The following is a 16126-nucleotide window of genomic DNA, read 5'->3' as shown; positions in this document are numbered from 1 at the left end:
CACTGTCTAGATTTGTAATAGTTTTCCTTCCAAGGAGCAAGTGTCTTTTAATTTCATTGTTGCAGCCACCATCCACAGTGATTTTGGAGCCCAAGAAAATAAAATTGTCACTGTTTCCATTGTTTTCGTATCTATTTGTTATGAAGTGATGGGACCTGATGTCATCATCTTAGCTTTTTGAATGTTGAGTTTTATGCCAGCTTATTCACTCTCCTCTTTCACCTTCTTCAAGAGGCTTTTTAGTTCTTCATTTTTTTTTTTTTTTTTGCCATTAGGGTGGTGTTATCTGCATATCTGAGGTTATTGTAATCTCTCCCAGCAATCTTGATTCCAGCTTGAATTTCATCCAGCTTGGTATTTTGCATGACATACTCTGTATATAAGCTAAAGTAGCAGGTGACAGTATACAGCCTTGACTTACTCCTTTCCCAATTTGGAACCATTTTGTTGTTCCATGTCCGGTTCTAACTGTTGCTTCTTGACCTGCATACAGGTTTCTCAGGAGGCAGATAAGTTGGTCTTGTATTTCCATTTAAGAATTTTCCACAGTTTGTTGTGACCCACACAGTCAAAGACTTTAGCGTAGTCAGTGAGGCAGAAGTATATGTTTTTCTGGAATTCCCTTGTTGGTGTATAGAAATGCAACAGATTTCTGTTGCATATGTGTATTAATTTTGAAACCTGTAACTTTATTTGATTCACTGATGCATTCTAGAAATTTTCTGGTAGCATCTTCAGGATCTTCTATGTATAGTAAGTACCATGTCATCTGTGAATAGTTACAGTTTAATTTCTTCTTTTCCAATTTGGTTTCCCTTTACTTCTTTTTCTTCTCTGAGAGTTGACATCCTTGTCTTTCTCCTGATCTTAGAGGAAATGCTTTCAGCTTTCACCATTGAGTATGATGTTAGTTGTAAGTTTGTCATATATGGCCTTTATTATGTTGAGGTATAGTCCCTCTATGTCCATTTTCTGGAGGGTTTTTATCATAAATGTGTTCGGAATTTTGTCAAAAGCCTTTTATGTATCTATTGAAATGTATATTTTTTATTCTTCAGTTTGTTGATACTGTGTATCACATTGATTGATTTGCAAATACTGAAAAATCCGTGCATACCTGGGATGAATCCTGTGATCATGGTGTATGGTCTTTTAAAATGTACTGTTGGATTCAAATTGCTTGTGTTTTGTTGAGGATTTTTGCATCTATGTGGATCAGTGATATTGGCCTGTAATTTTCTTTTCTTGTGGTATCTCTGTCTGGCCTTGGTATCAGGGTTGTAGTGGCCCCATAGAATGTGTTTGGAAGTGTTCCTTCCTCTGCAATCTTTTGCAACAGTTTCAGAAGATAGGTGTTAACCCTTCTTTAAATGTATGATAGAAGTCACCTGTGTAACCATCAGGTCATGGACTTTTGTTTGCTGGGAGTTTTAAAATCACAGTTTCAATTTCAGTGTTTGTGATTGGTATATTCATAATTTATATTTCTTCCTGGTTCACTTTTGGGATTTGCACCTTTCTAAGAATATGTCCATTTTTCCAAGTTGTCCATTTTGTTGGCATGGAGTTGCTCATAGTAGTCTCTAATGACCCTTTGTGTTTCTGCAGAGTAAATTTTAACTTCTCCTTTTTTATTTCTAATTTTATTGATTTGAGTCCTCTCCCTTTTTTCCTTGTTGAGTGTGGCTAAAGTTTTATTGGTTTTGTTTATCTTTTCAAAGAACCAGCTTTAAATTTCATTAATCTTTACAGTTGTTTTCTTTGTTCCTATTTCATTTATTTCTTCTCTGATGTTATTTCTTTCCTTCTGTTAACTTTACTTTTGTTTATTCTTACTCTAGATATTTTGGGTGTAAGGTCAGGACTTTTATCTGAGATTTATTTGTATTTCTTGAGGACGATTGTATGTGATAAACGTCCCTCTTAGAACTGCTTTTGCTGTCTCCCATAGGTTTTGGACTGTTGTGCTTTTGTTTTTATTTGTCCCTAGGTATTTTTTTATTTCCTCTTTGATTTCTTCAGTGATCCTTTACTGTTAAATATCATATTGTATTTTTTGTAATTTTTATTGTAGTTTCTTTCTAATCTTATAGCATTGTGATAAGAAAAGGTGCTTGATGTGGTTTTAATTTTCTTAAATTTACTGAGACTCACCTTATGGCTCTGCATGTGGTCAATATTGGAGAATGTTCTGTGTGCACTTGAAAAGAATGCGTAGTCTGCTGCTTTTGGATGGAATGTTCTATAAATTTCAATTAAGTCCATGTGATCTAAAGTTTTATTTAAGCCCTGTGTTTCCTTACTAATTTTCTGTCTGGATGGCAATGTGATTTAGGATGGGGTTTTTGTCCACACCAACAATGTGATTTATGGTGGGGGCGCTGAGTTACCTGGTATCAGTTCATCTTCTGAGGGGACTGTATACAGGGATCAGCCACAAGTGCAATGATAAAGCTCTAACAAAATCTTAAGAAACTTGAGTGTGCTTTCCTGGGGGCAATACTCCATGCATATTGTCACATATTTATTCTGGAAAGTAACATTGTCCTCACTCCACAGGAATAGGAAAATTGAAGCTCTCTGTTTGGTACTTTCTTATACTCCGCTCTATGATTCTTCCCTTGGCTGATTTTCATCTGTATCATTTAGGTTTCATAAGGCATAACTATGAGTATACCAATGAATTCTGTGAGTCTTGTAGTGAATTATCAAACCAAACATCTATTTCTGCTTTATTGACTATGCCAAAGCCTTTGACTGTGTGGATCACAATAAACTGTGGAAAATTCTGAAAGAGATGGGAATACCAGACCACCTGATCTGCCTCTTGAGAAACATGTATGCACGTCAGGAAGCAACAGTTAGAACTGGACATGGAACAACAGACTGGTTCCAAATAGGAAAAGGAGTGCGTCAAGGCTGTATATTGTCACTCTGCTTATTTAACTAATATGCAGAGTACATCATGAGAAATGCTGGGCTGGAAGAAACACAAGCTGGAATCAAGATTGCAGGGAGAAATATCAATGACCTCAGATATGCAGATGACACCACCCTTATGGCAGAAAGTGAAGAGGAACTAAAAAGCCTCTTAATGAAAGTGAAAGAGGAGAGTGAAAAAGTTGGCTTAAAGCTCAACATTCAGAAAACGAAGATCATGGCATCCGGTTTCAGACTTTATTTTTTTGGGCTCCAAAATCACTGCAGATGGTGACTGCAGCCATGAAATTAAAAGACGCTTACTCCTTGGAAGGAAAGTTATGACCAATCTAGATAGCATATTCAAAAGCAGAGACATTACTTTGCCAACAAAGGTCTGTCTAGTCAAGGCTATGGTTTTTCCTGTGGTCATGTATGGATGTGAGAGTTGGACAGTGAAGAAGGCTGAGCACTGAAGAATTGATGCTTTTGAACTGTGGTGTTGGAGAAGACTCTTGAGAGTCCCTTGGACTGCAAGGAGATCCAACCAGTCCATTCTGAAGGAGATCAGCCCTGGGATTTCTTTGGAAGGAATGATGCTGAAGCTGAAACTCCAGTACTTAGGCCACCTCATGTGAAGAGTTGACTCGTTGGAAAAGACTCTGATGCTGGGAGGGATTGGGGGCAGGAGGAGAAGGGGACGACAGAGGATGAGATGGCTGGATGGCATCACTGACTCGATGGACGTGAGTCTGAGTGAACTCCGGGAGTTGGTGATGGACAGGGAGGCCTGGCGTGCTGCAGTTCATGGGGTCGCAAAGAGCCGGACACGACTGAATGACTGAACTGAACTGAACTGAACTGAAGGGTGTTATTTGGGATCCCTAGACTCTCAATTGGTGTCAGAAGGAAGGGTTGTCTTGTGTGAACTCTTTCCCCTAACTTCTCAATTGCTCTAACATTCACAATATGGTAGAATTTTCCTTGTCTTCTGAGACTTAGTTCAAACATTTCCTTCTTTGGTAGAGATGTCTAATGTTCATTCATATCTAGTTCTCCTGCCCTTCTGAGTTTGTAGGACTTTTACAGTTTTCTGTTTCCTTAAAGTTGGATGAGGCCATATGATCAGTTCTGGCTAGAGAATTTAACTGTAAGTGAGAAACAATCTAGGGCTCTCTCTTCAGCTGTGGTGATTATAGAACTACATCTTGAGATGGAGGTGTAGCAAGGCAGCAGAAGCCCAGATTGTGTACTATCACATGGGTGATAGCTGCTCTGGAAAGTCACCTGGACTCAGAGTAGGATTTGTATGAGCAAGAAATAAACTCTTATATGTTAAGCCATTAAGATGCATATTGATGTATGAATACAACACAATATTGTAAAGCAATTATCATTCAATTTACAATAAATAAATTAAAAAAATAAAATGGATAAACAACAAGGAAAAAAAGATTTGAGGGAATATCTCTTATTGCAGTACACTAAACTTATCCTGACTGATTACAAAGATGTTCCTCAATCAGAATTAACCATTCCATTTTCTGAGTGCCTTGAGGACTTCATCCATCCTTCTTATGGCCCATGTTTATATGTTCTCACTGAACTCTGAGACTGTAGGCAGAGATTTTATTTTAGTCATCTTGGTATCTCCTGTGTACCAACCACAAGGCCTAGCCCAGATTATATACTTAGGACATGCAAGTTGAATCTAATTCAGTTGGTTGGCAGCATGGCTGTTGTGGAGATGGACAAAGCCTCACCTAAAAAGCTGCCTTGAAGGACCTATTGGTGAGTTAAATAGAAGTAATACAGGCTTCTGAAGGACAAAGGACCATGCACCATTCCTTTCACTCTTCCCCAATCATATGAGAAAACACTCATGGCCTACTAGAGAAAAAAGAAAGAATTGGGAGAGATGGAACCAGAATAGTGTGCTTCTAGTGAACATGAAGTAACCTCCAAAATTCCTCTCCAACCATGTTGGGAAACCCAGATGGTCTAATATACCTATGACCAGGCTAAACTGTTGCACTGCAAGTGGTTGTACTTGGGGGAATGCTGAGATCTCATTTTGTTATCTTGGACCTGATAGGTAAAGGCCTGGGTGAGCAAGGTCTATCTAATCAGCATTCTATTCTATGCAGGACAGAAGCCTCTGGGAGGCAGGGGTAAGCAGGTCAATATAAATAGGGAAATTCCAAAGGGTCCAAAAGTTAAGCAGGCTAAGCAGTAGAGTGGTGGCCTCAGTGACTAAAACACTGAAGTAAGCCAAAACCCACAGCAGAGACCTTGGGCCTCCTTCTATTTGCTCTTGGTACTAGAGACAAAAGGACCGGTGGTCGTAGTCATCTGTTGGAAGCCTACGCTAGAAAACTTAAAGAGACAGGGCTCTTGAGGAGAATATAGAGAGTGATACTCATTCATATGCTAGTATCAGCTCATTCCATATTCTTGCTTCCAACTCCCCTCAATTCATGTGACACCCAGGAACACTCTAAGAGTAAGCAACTCTGAGATCAGTTTGAAGCAGATTGGGAGATGAGTGACAAATAAGCATTTTACTGGGATCAGTGTTTATTTCTTCTGGAGAAAGGCAGGTGAAGTAGTACCAGAACATACAAACTATTATTGTGTCTCTGCTGGGTAACATAAGATACCACACAGGAGCCTTGTGGACAGCAAGGAGCATGTATGTGTAGGAGACACCATGATGAAATAAACACTTTGGGGGATGGATAAATATGTCTATTTCAGAGGAAACAGGACTGGAAGCATTAGGAAATAGCTGGAGGTGAAGGATTCCTAAGTGATATGTATTCTGGTTAGGTTCAAAAAGCAGCTTTTAAGATCATGTGAGAGTGCACAGGGCAAGTACTGGACTTGGCAGCTGCAAGGAAAAGGAGCAAAGTCAGGAATGGGTCTTTAAGACTTGTCAAAGGGTGAAGTGACATGAATGACAGTCCTACCCATAAAGACATTTGAAGTGCCTCTGTTACAGACTCAAAATTGGTTATTGTGGCCTACTCTTTAAGAAATGACATGGAAGGCCACAGACAGCCCATCGTATGCCTGGCTATAGAACAACAGGACTGGTAGGCGAGGCTGGGATAAGCTGCCCCCACCAGGCAAATTCCCTTTATTTAGCACTTGGTAAAACATACACACACAAAATAGCATGAGAGCTATGCCTAGAGGTGTCTTTTACTTCTTTTATTGAACTCCATAAATATTTTCATAAGGCTTTGTGTCATTACAACATCATATTTTTGTTAAACATTTTTTAAACACACAACTTTGACACTTGTTTGACAGGGTCAAACAATCAGATAGAAGAAATGAAATAATAAACTGGCAAGTGCAGAGCAGCAGGGGTAATCAAAATCACTGTTGCCCATCCATCCACCCCAGCCCACCCCATCCCCAAAGCACTAAAAGATCACTATTTGGTTTCACACTAGAATTGTTAGAACTCTCTTGTTGCTGTCCTTACACATCCTTTAGAGATATACATGTAGAAGGGATGAGAGAGAGAGGGAGAAAGAGGAGTTGAGCTTCTGGATTAGGCCATTCTATGGCAGGTTCCAAGCCTTTTGGAGAGCAAATCCAGGCCTCATTGAAGTGAGGAAAGGGGATCTCTGGGCCATGCAGAAACAGAGATTTACAGATTCCTTGGGGAGAGCACTGCTGTGGGGACATAGAATAGGCTTGAATTCTGAACTCAGGTAATGGGGGATCCCCTTGAGGCTGTCCATCACTGGTCTGCTTGCTGTCATTGGTTAGGTGAATTTTCTGACCAATGGTAAACTGATTTCTTATTGTTCTCACAAGTTATTGGCATCTGATGAGACCAGTGAGTTGGGTGAGTGAGAGGTAGGTGGAAAAGAGGTGATAATCCCTGATCCTGGAGCTCTGTGTCCTGCTTCCCTGGACACAGTCCCAGGGGAGCAGGAAGGGGGTGTGGGAGGGAGCTTGGCCAAGAGAAGTTGTAGCTCCAGGGACCTGTCCAAGAATCCCCTTTTGGTGTGCCCCCAAGCTCTGGAGAAACATGTCAAGGCCAGGCCTAATGGGAAAGAATGGAAAGTGGGAAAATAATGTACACTCAAGGGAGGCCTACACAGCCAGATATTCTGTTTGACAGGGAGGTCAATTTAGCTTAGGCACTCAGTACCAGGTTCCTTGCCAACGGAGCTTAAGTAGTTGGGTCTTGTGCTGAGCAGTGGTGGCCAGTCCCGAGCTCTAGCCCTCTGCTCAATTCAGGCTTATCCTTGGCTTACTCCTCAAGTCTCATTTGGGTGTGGTGGAATGTGAGCTTAAACAGCTTGTAATTTGATTCCCAAAGAGGAAAAATTCCCAGGCTGGACAGGGCCTGGTCTGGATCAGGAAGCATAAAAGCAGCAATCAAGCTAGCTATGTTAAGTGTCCCATGCAGCCACAGCTGCTGCTCATTAAGCTGAGGTCCTTTCATGATGAAGTCTTCTCCCACAGGGTCCAGGACAGACTCAATCTCCTCACTAGAATGGCGCTCCATAGTAGGGCCCATCTTTACTCCTTTGTACTACATTCTTCTTACAATTCAAGGTCTATCTACCCAAGAGGCCATGTGGAGAGGAGGAATAGGGAGTACACATAGGGAGCCTGTCTCTTTGTGTGGGAAGTGTAAAGCCTGCCAAAAATGAACCTGAGGGCAGCAACTCTGCCTCAGATCCTTTCTCCACAGGGAAGTGTCCTCTGGGTTTCTCACTTGCTTACTTCAAATGTGGTGGGATGGGAGAATGTTGGAAATAGGGCATTCTTTGAGTTCCAGAAGTGCTTTAATTATGCTCATACCAGCAATCCTCCTGTGTAGGGGAGAGCAGGGGAAAGAAAGAAAACAGGGAGGAAGATGGAAGGAGCCATGGAAGATTATCCATGCAATCTGCTAACAATGGGGCAAGTTACACCTAAGTTAGGAACTTTAAGTACATGTCTTGGACTGAGGACGTCTCTTTCCATCCCCATCTTTATTCTTTTCTACATTACTCTCAGCCCTGGATTCTGTCTAGGTCAATAATTTGAATACAGCTGATGATCTTGGTCAGGTGAGCTCTGTTTTGACCTCTCACAGACTCTGAACAATGCTTCCTAAACAATCTGCAAATGTGAAGCAGGTATAACCAGGCTGCTGAACTGACTGCAGTGGGGAACCATATCCTAAACCTACCTGTTACTGGAGACAGTTGAATCCCTCCTTCAAGGGGCAGAGTCTCAGCCTCTTTGCTTCTAGTTCAGACTTTTTAAGTTAGGGGAGGAAGAAGCCTAGAAGAAACCCCATAACCAAAGTGGCATGAAGAAGAGAAAAACTGACCCAAACTGAACCCCAGATACAAAACTGTCATGACCCAGCAGTGCTACAACATGGGAACCCCCAGTGCTAGAAGAAGAAACAGCCCAAATGCAGAACATTTTCTGAACAAAAGTCCCTTCTAGTATCATTACTCTGATGTTCTCTTACTTCTGTTTAGTTTCAATCCCTCCACAACACCTAAAACACAGTGAAAGCAATAGAAATATTGAGCAGTTATGTCACAGGGCACAACAGAGCATGTCCAGACTGGTATGACTAGGACAGAAGATGCAGGAAAAAGGCTATTTGGGGTAACTGCAGGGCTGCAGAAACATTCGCAGATGATCAGTCGAGGGAGAGGAGAAAGGGGATCCTTCCTTTACCCAATGAGAAGTAAAAGGAAAAAAAAGAAATTCAAAACTCCCAAACTCCACCATATTAAATTAAATTCAAAAGTCATCAGCATCAGTATCATCAGGAAAGTAAAAAACAATACAACACATCTATGTTAATAATGACAAGTCAATGAATCATTCACAGGAGAGCAAAAAGATTATTTCAACAAAAAAGGAACAAATAGAAATGTAAGTTTCTGAAAGTAAAGGGGAGGGGGGCAGGATAAGAACAGAAAACTTTTTAAGGGATCACGTGTTTGGAAGTCATTGGTACTTCTTCCTACCAACTACAGATTTTACTTGCCCAAAACAACAGAAAACATTTTTGGTCCTTCTGCGTGTGTGTGTGTGTGAGTGTGAGTGTGAGTGTGTGTGTGTGTGTGTGTAGTTGGGTGTGTGGGTGTGTACACTCAAGACTGTGTGTTTTTGTGTATGTGTGTGTATGCATGTGTGTGTATATGTATATATATATATAAATTTCAACAGTGCTTCTCCAAAAAAAGGTCCATCTATAAATATAATTTTATTTATTTTAAAATTATCTGCCTCCCTGTTGGTATTATTTTTTGAAGGGGGTTAACCTGCTGAAGTTTTGCCAGAATGGTGACTGGCTGCGCTTGGGTTCGGTGAACTCAAAGACCTGCGACTGAGCGATGCCATCGGGGACCAGGTATTGGCCCTGGTTTAACGGGTCCTGTGGTGGTGGGTAGGAAGGAGGAACTGAGCGGGCAGAGTTGACACCTAGAGTAGATGGGAGATCAAAGGGAAATGGTATAAATTAAGTAGCAAGGGGCTTCTCACATCACCTAGTGCCCCACTTTTAATCCTTATCTATATTCAGAACAGAATAGGCTGAAGCACAAAGCATATGATTCAGAATGCAAGGATGATTTCTCTGTTGCTCCCAAATACCTTTTTCATTTGCTGGTCAGTGTCTGAAATTTCAACATTACAGCTTCTCTGTTTGTCTTTGTTTGATTACTTGATCCCATTACCCTGGAAGCAATGTCACATTAAGCCATCATATATCATATTAAGCCATTGGCAGGTCAGTGAGAAGGAAACACTTCTAAAAGTGAGTATTTTGCTGTTTTTTATTCTTATTGTTTTCCATCTTTATTGAGATATAACTGACATAATATTGTGTAAGTGTTAAGATGTTAATGTGATGATTCATTACATGTATATACTGTGGAATAATTACCACAATAAGGTTAGTTAACACATCCATCACCTCACACAATTACTTTTGTTTGTAGTAAGAACATTTAAGAACCTCCTAAGTATGTAATACTCTTAGCACCTCCTAAGTATACAATAGAGTATTGTTAACTATATTAACCATACTGTATATTATATCCCCAGAACTTCATCATGTAACTAGAAGTTTGTGCCCTTTGACCAACAAATCCCCACTTTCCTCAATGCCAACCCCAAATCCTGGCAACCAGCAATCTATTTTCTATTTCTATAACTTTTCTTTTTTCAGCTTGCACTTAATAGAGACATCAGATAATATTTGTATTTTATGACTTATTTCTCACAGCATATAACTCCCTAAAGACCATTCATATTTCCATAAATGATAGGATTTCTTTCTTTTTATGGCTGAACAGTATACCATGGTGTATATGTATATGTCTTTATTGGGTATATGGTTTATAAATAATTTGTCCCATTTCATAGGGAGCCTTTTCATTTTGTTAATAGTTTGTCTTTTGCTGAGCAGATTACAAGTCCCACTTGCTTATTTTTGTTTCTCTGGCTTGTGCTTTAGGTGTTATATTTAAATCTCATTGGCAAGACCAATGTCAAGGAGTATTTTCTCTATGTTTTCTTCTAGGATTTCTACATATGTGGGTCTTACACATAAATCATTAATCTGCTTTGAGTTAATTTTTGTGACTGGTGTAGTATGGGGGGGTTGATACAGTCCTCTGCATGTAGATATCTAATTTTCCCAATGCCATTTATAAAAGAGTAGTTTTCCCTTGTGTTTCCACCCTGGCTCAGCGGTAAAGAATCTGCCTTCAATGCAGGAGATGCAGATTCGATCCCTGGTTGGGAAGATACCCTGGAGAAGGAAACGGCAACCGACTCCAGTATTCTTGCCTGGGTAAGCCCATGGACAGAGGAGCCTGGTGGGCTACAGTCCATGGGGTCGCAAAGAACTGGACATCATAAGCCACTAAAACAAAAACAACAAATTTTCCCTTTCTGAATATTCTTGGGCCCCTTACAAATAGTAGTTGAACATAAGTATGGTTTTATAATTGGGCCCTCAATTCTGTTCCACTCATGTATATGTTGATACTTTTTTGATTACTATAGTTTTGTAATATAGTTTGAAATTGGGATGTATGATTGCCTCCAATTTTGTTCTTCTTTCTCAGAATTTCTTTGGTAAATTGGGCTCTGTTCTGGTTTCATATGAATTTTAGGACTCTTTTTTTTTCCTCCTTCTATGAAAAATGCCATGGAATTTGAGATAGGGGTTACACCAAATATACAGATGGCTTTGTGTAATAAGGTCATTTCCACAATATCATCTTATAATCCATGAATATGTGATATCTTTCCATTTATTTGTTTTTTTTCAAATTTTTTCATAAATGTCTAATAGATTTAAATGTACAGATCTTTAACTTTCTTGGTAAACCTATTCCTAAGTATTTTATTATTTTGTTCTATTACAAAGGGGGTTATGTTGTTAATTTCTCTGTGGATATTTATTGTTATTGAAACAAAACTGATTTTTGTACAACTGATTTTGTATACTGAAATATTACTGAATTCCTTGACTATTAGAATATTTTTATGTCTTAAGAGTCTCTACAGTTTTATATGTATGAAATCATGTCATCTGCAAACAGAGATAATTGACTTCTGACTTTAATTGCTTTTTCTTTCCTGATCACTCTGGCTAGGATTTTCAGAGTTATGCCAAATAGGAGTGGTGAGAGTTGGTGTCCTTCTCTTTTCCCTGATCTTAGGGGAAATGCCTTCAAATTCTTACCATGGAATATGATGTTATTGAATATTTGCATACTGATATTTCTCCTGGCAATCTTGATTCCAGCTTGTATTTCATCCAGCCTAGCATTTTGCATGATGTACTCTGCATATAAGTTAAATAATCAAGGTGACAATATACAATCTGATGTTCTGCTTTCCCATTTTGAACCAGTCTGTCATTTCATGTCCAGTTCTAACTTCTTGACCTGCATACAGGTTTCTCAGAAGGCAGATAAGGTGGTTTGGTATTCTCATCTCTTTAAGAATTTTCCATAGGTTGTTGTGATACACACAATCAAAGACTTTAGCAGAAGTAGATTTTATTTTTTCTGGAATTCTCTTGCTTTTCCTATGGTCCAACTGATGCTGGTACTTTGATCTCTGGTTCCTCTACCTTTTCTAAATTCAGCTTGTAAATCTGGAATTCTCAGATCATATACTGTTGAAGCCTAGCTTGAAGGATTTTTAGCATTACCTTGCTAGTGTGTGAAATGACTGCAATTGTATGGTAGCTTGAACATTCTTTGGCATTGCCCTTCTATGGGATTGGAATAAAAACTGACCTTTTCCAGTCTTTTGGCCACTCCTAGTTTTCCAAATTTGCTGGCATATTGAATGCAGCATTATAATAGCATCACCTTTTAGGATATGAAATAGCTCAGCTGGAATTCCATCACCTCCACTAGCTTTGTTTGTAGTGATGCTTCTCAAGGCATACTTGACTTAGCACTCCAGGATGTCTGGCTCTAGGTGAGTGATCACACCATCATGGTTATCTATGTCATTATGATTTTTTTTTGTATAATTCTCCTGTGTATTCTTGCCACCTTTTCTTAATATCTTCTGCTTCTGTTAGGTCCATACTGTTCCTGTCCTTTATTGTGCCCATGAAGCATGGAATGTTCCCTTGGAAGCTTCAATTTTCTTGAAGAGATCTCTAGTCTTTCCCATTCTATTGTTTTCCTCTATTTCTTTCATTGCTCACTTCGGAAGGCTTTCTTATCTCTCCTTGTTCTTCTCTGGAACTTTGCATTCAGATGGGTATATCATTCCGTTTCTCCTTTGCCTTTAGCTTCTCTTTTCTCAGCTATTTGTAAGGCCTCCTCATTTTTCCTTTTTGTATTTCTTCTTCTTTGGGATGGTTTTGATCACCACATCCTCTACTATGTTTAAACCTCTGTCAATAGTTCTTCAGGTACTCTATCATATCTCTTGAATCTATTTGTCACTTCCACTGTATAATCATAAGGGATTTGATTTAGGTCATACCTGAATGGCCTATTGGTTTTCTATACTTTCTTGAATTTATGTCTGAATTTTGCAATAAGCAGTTCATGATCTGAGCCACAGTCAGCTCCTGGTCTTGTTTTTTCTCCATCTTTGGCTGCAAAGAGTATAATCAATCTGATTTTGGTATTTGACCATCTGGTGATATCCATGTGTAGAGTCATTTCTTGTGTTGTTGGAAGAGGGTGTTTGCTATGACCAGTGCATTCTCTTGGGATTACTCTGTTAGCCTTTGCCTTGCTTCATTTTGTACTCTAAGGCCAAAGTTGCTTGTTACTCCAGGTATCTCTTGACTTCCTACTTTTGCATTCCAGTCCCATATGATGAAAAGGACATCTTTTTTTCCATGTTAGCTCTTGAATGTCTCTATATTTTGATCACATTTACCTATTTTCCCTAACCAACACTCTTTGCATGTGGCAAACACCAATCTCTTCTCTGTTTCTATGAAATCAATTTTATTAGATTCCCCATATAAGTGAGATCATGAAGTATTTGTCTTTCTTTCTCTGCAATATTTCTTTTAGCAGAATACCTTCCAGGTTAGTCCGTGATGTGGAAAAGACAAGATTTCCTTCTTTATGACTGCATAAAGTTTTATTGTGTGTGTATTTATCCATTCATCTGTCAAAGACACTTAGGTGGTTTCTGTGTCTTGTTTTTCAGTCACTCAGTCACGTCTGACTCTTTGCAACCCCATGGACTGCATCCTGCCATGCTTCCCTGTCCTTCACCATCTGGAGCTTGCTCAAACTCATGTCCATTGAGTTTGGATACTGAGTGATGCCATCCAATCATCTCATCCTCTGTTTTCTTGGTTACTATAAATAATGCTGTAACGAACATGGGGTACAGAGATCTCTTCAAGATAGCTATTTCATTTCTTTAGATATATATTCAGAACTGGAATTGAATTATATAGTAGTTCTATTTTTAAGTCTTGAGGAACCTCCATATTATTTTTCATAACAGCTGTATCAATTTACATTCTCACCAGCAGAACACAAGGGTTCTTTTTTCTCTACATCTTTCCCAGCACTTGTCAGCACTTTTCTTTTGTTAACAGCCATTCTGGAAGGTGTGAGGTAATATTTCACTGTGGTTTTTATTTGCATTTCCTGATGATTAATGATGCAGAGAAATTTTCATGTATATGGTAGCTACTGGAAAATTTTCTTTGGAAAATGGGTATTTATGAATTCTGCACATTTTAAAAATTAATTTTTATTGGAATATAGTTTATTTATAATGTGCATTAGTTTCTGCTGTATGACAGAGTTAATCAGTTATACATATCATATATCCACTCTTTTTTAGATTCTTTTCTTATAAAGGTCATTATATCTTTGCGACCCCATGGACTGTAGCCTACCAGGCTCCTCTGTCCATGGGATTTTCCAGACAAGAATACAGGAGTGGGTTGCTGTTTCCTTCTCCAGGGAATCTTCCCAGCCCAAGGATCGAACCCTGTTCTCCTGCATTGTAGGCAGACGCTTTTACCATCTGAGCCACCAGGGAAGTCTATAAAGGTAATTACAGAGTATTAAATAGAGTTCCCTGTGCTATACAGTATGTTCTTACTAGTTACTTGTCAATTCCAATCTCCCAGTTTATCCCTCTCCTGCTTTCTGACTTTGCAACTCTAAGTTTGCTTTCTATATCTGTGACTCTATTTCTGTTTTATAAATAAGTTCATTTGTACCTTTTTTACATTCCACATATAAGTGATATCAAATGATATATACCTTTCTCTGCCTCACTTACTTCACTAAGCGTGGCAATCTCAAATAGCATATATGTCATGGATCCATCCATGTCACCACAAATAGCATTATTTCATTTTTAATGGCTGAGTAATATACCATTGTATGTATGTATCACATCTTCTTTATCTACCTATCTGTTAATAGACATTTAGGTTGGTTCTATGTTCTAGCTATTGGAAACAGCACTGCAATGAATATTGTAATGCAAGGGCCTTTTTGAATTATGGCTTTCTCTGGATATATGCCCAAGAGTAGGATTTCTGGATCATATAATAGCTCTTTTTTTAATTCTAAGGAGCCTCCATACTGTTCTCCATAGTGGTTGTATCAGTTTACAATCCCACCAACAGTATAAGAGCTTTCTCCACAATCTCTCTGGCATTTATTCCTTGTAGATTTTTTTGATGATGGCTATTCTGAAAAGTTTAAGTTTTGTCATTGTAGTTTTGATTTGCATTTGTCTAATAATTAGCAGTGTTGAACATCTTTTCATGTGATTTTTGGTCATCTGTATATCTTCTTTAGAGAAGTATCTACTAAATCTTCTGCCCATTTTTTGATTGGGTTGTTTGGTATTTTCGATATTGAGCAGCATGAGATGTTTATATATTTGGAGATCAATCCCTTATCAGTCGCTTTGCAAATATTTTCTTCCATTCTGTAGGTTGTCTTTTAATTTTTTATGTTTCCTCTTGCTGTGCAAAAGCTTTTAAGTTTAATTAGGTCCCATTTGTTTATTTTTGTTTTTATTTTCTCTAGGAGGTGGATGCAAAAAGATATTGCTGCAAATTTATGTTAAAGAATGTTCTGCCTATGTTTTCCTCTAAGAGTTTTACAGTATGCAATCTTACATTTAGGTCATTTATCCATTTTGAGTTTTTTTTTGTGTGTGTGGTATTAGAGAACATTCTAGTTTCATTCTTTTACATGTAGCTGCCCAATTTTCCCAGCACCATTTATTGAAGAGACTGTCTTTTCTCCATTGTATATTCTTGCTTTCTTTATTGTAAATAAACTGACCGTAGGTGTGTGGGTTTATTTCTTAGCTTCCAATTCTATTCCACTGATCTATATTTCTGGGTTTGTGTGTGTGTGTGTGTGTGCGTGCGTGCCAGTTCCACTCTCTTTTTTAGTAATAACTTAAACATTTTTATTTTATGTTGGAATATAGTTAACTAACAATGTTGTGTTAGTTTCAGGTGTACAGGAGAGTGATTCCATTATACATGTATCTATTCTATTTCTGATTCTTTTCCCATTAGTATATTACAGAGTATTGAGCAAATGTGCCCATGCTATACAGTAGGCCCTTGTAGTAGCATACTTTTTTTTTTTTTTTTTTTTTTTTTGCTTACTGTACCTTTGTAGTATAGTCTGAAGTCAGGGAGACTGATTCTTCCAGCTCTGTTTTTCTTTCT

At 38.6% G+C, this 16126-nt stretch overlaps 1 protein-coding gene across 17 annotated transcripts in view; it reads right to left on the bottom strand.

Annotated features, from left to right (window-relative positions):
* Nucleotides 1-6117: 6117 nt before the first annotated feature.
* Nucleotides 6118-16126, bottom strand: part of ARHGEF9 (Cdc42 guanine nucleotide exchange factor 9) — a 420665-nt gene continuing 410656 nt past the window's right edge. For 16 of the 17 annotated variants that reach the window (XM_024988153.2, XM_015461719.3, XM_059883492.1 and 13 more), the window contains one exon: nt 6118-9381. In XM_024988153.2, coding sequence (XP_024843921.1) covers nt 9200-9381 — 182 coding nt within the window. In that variant the 3' untranslated portion in view covers nt 6118-9199. The remainder of the gene's footprint in view (nt 9382-16126) is intronic. The other variant, NM_001035418.1, reaches the window with a different exon arrangement.

This window comes from Bos taurus, chromosome X (genome assembly GCF_002263795.3).
Source record: "Bos taurus isolate L1 Dominette 01449 registration number 42190680 breed Hereford chromosome X, ARS-UCD2.0, whole genome shotgun sequence".
Taxonomy (NCBI): domain Eukaryota; kingdom Metazoa; phylum Chordata; class Mammalia; order Artiodactyla; family Bovidae; genus Bos; species Bos taurus.
Note: the sequence above shows the minus strand (reverse complement) of the source record. Positions and strands in the feature narration are given on the sequence as shown.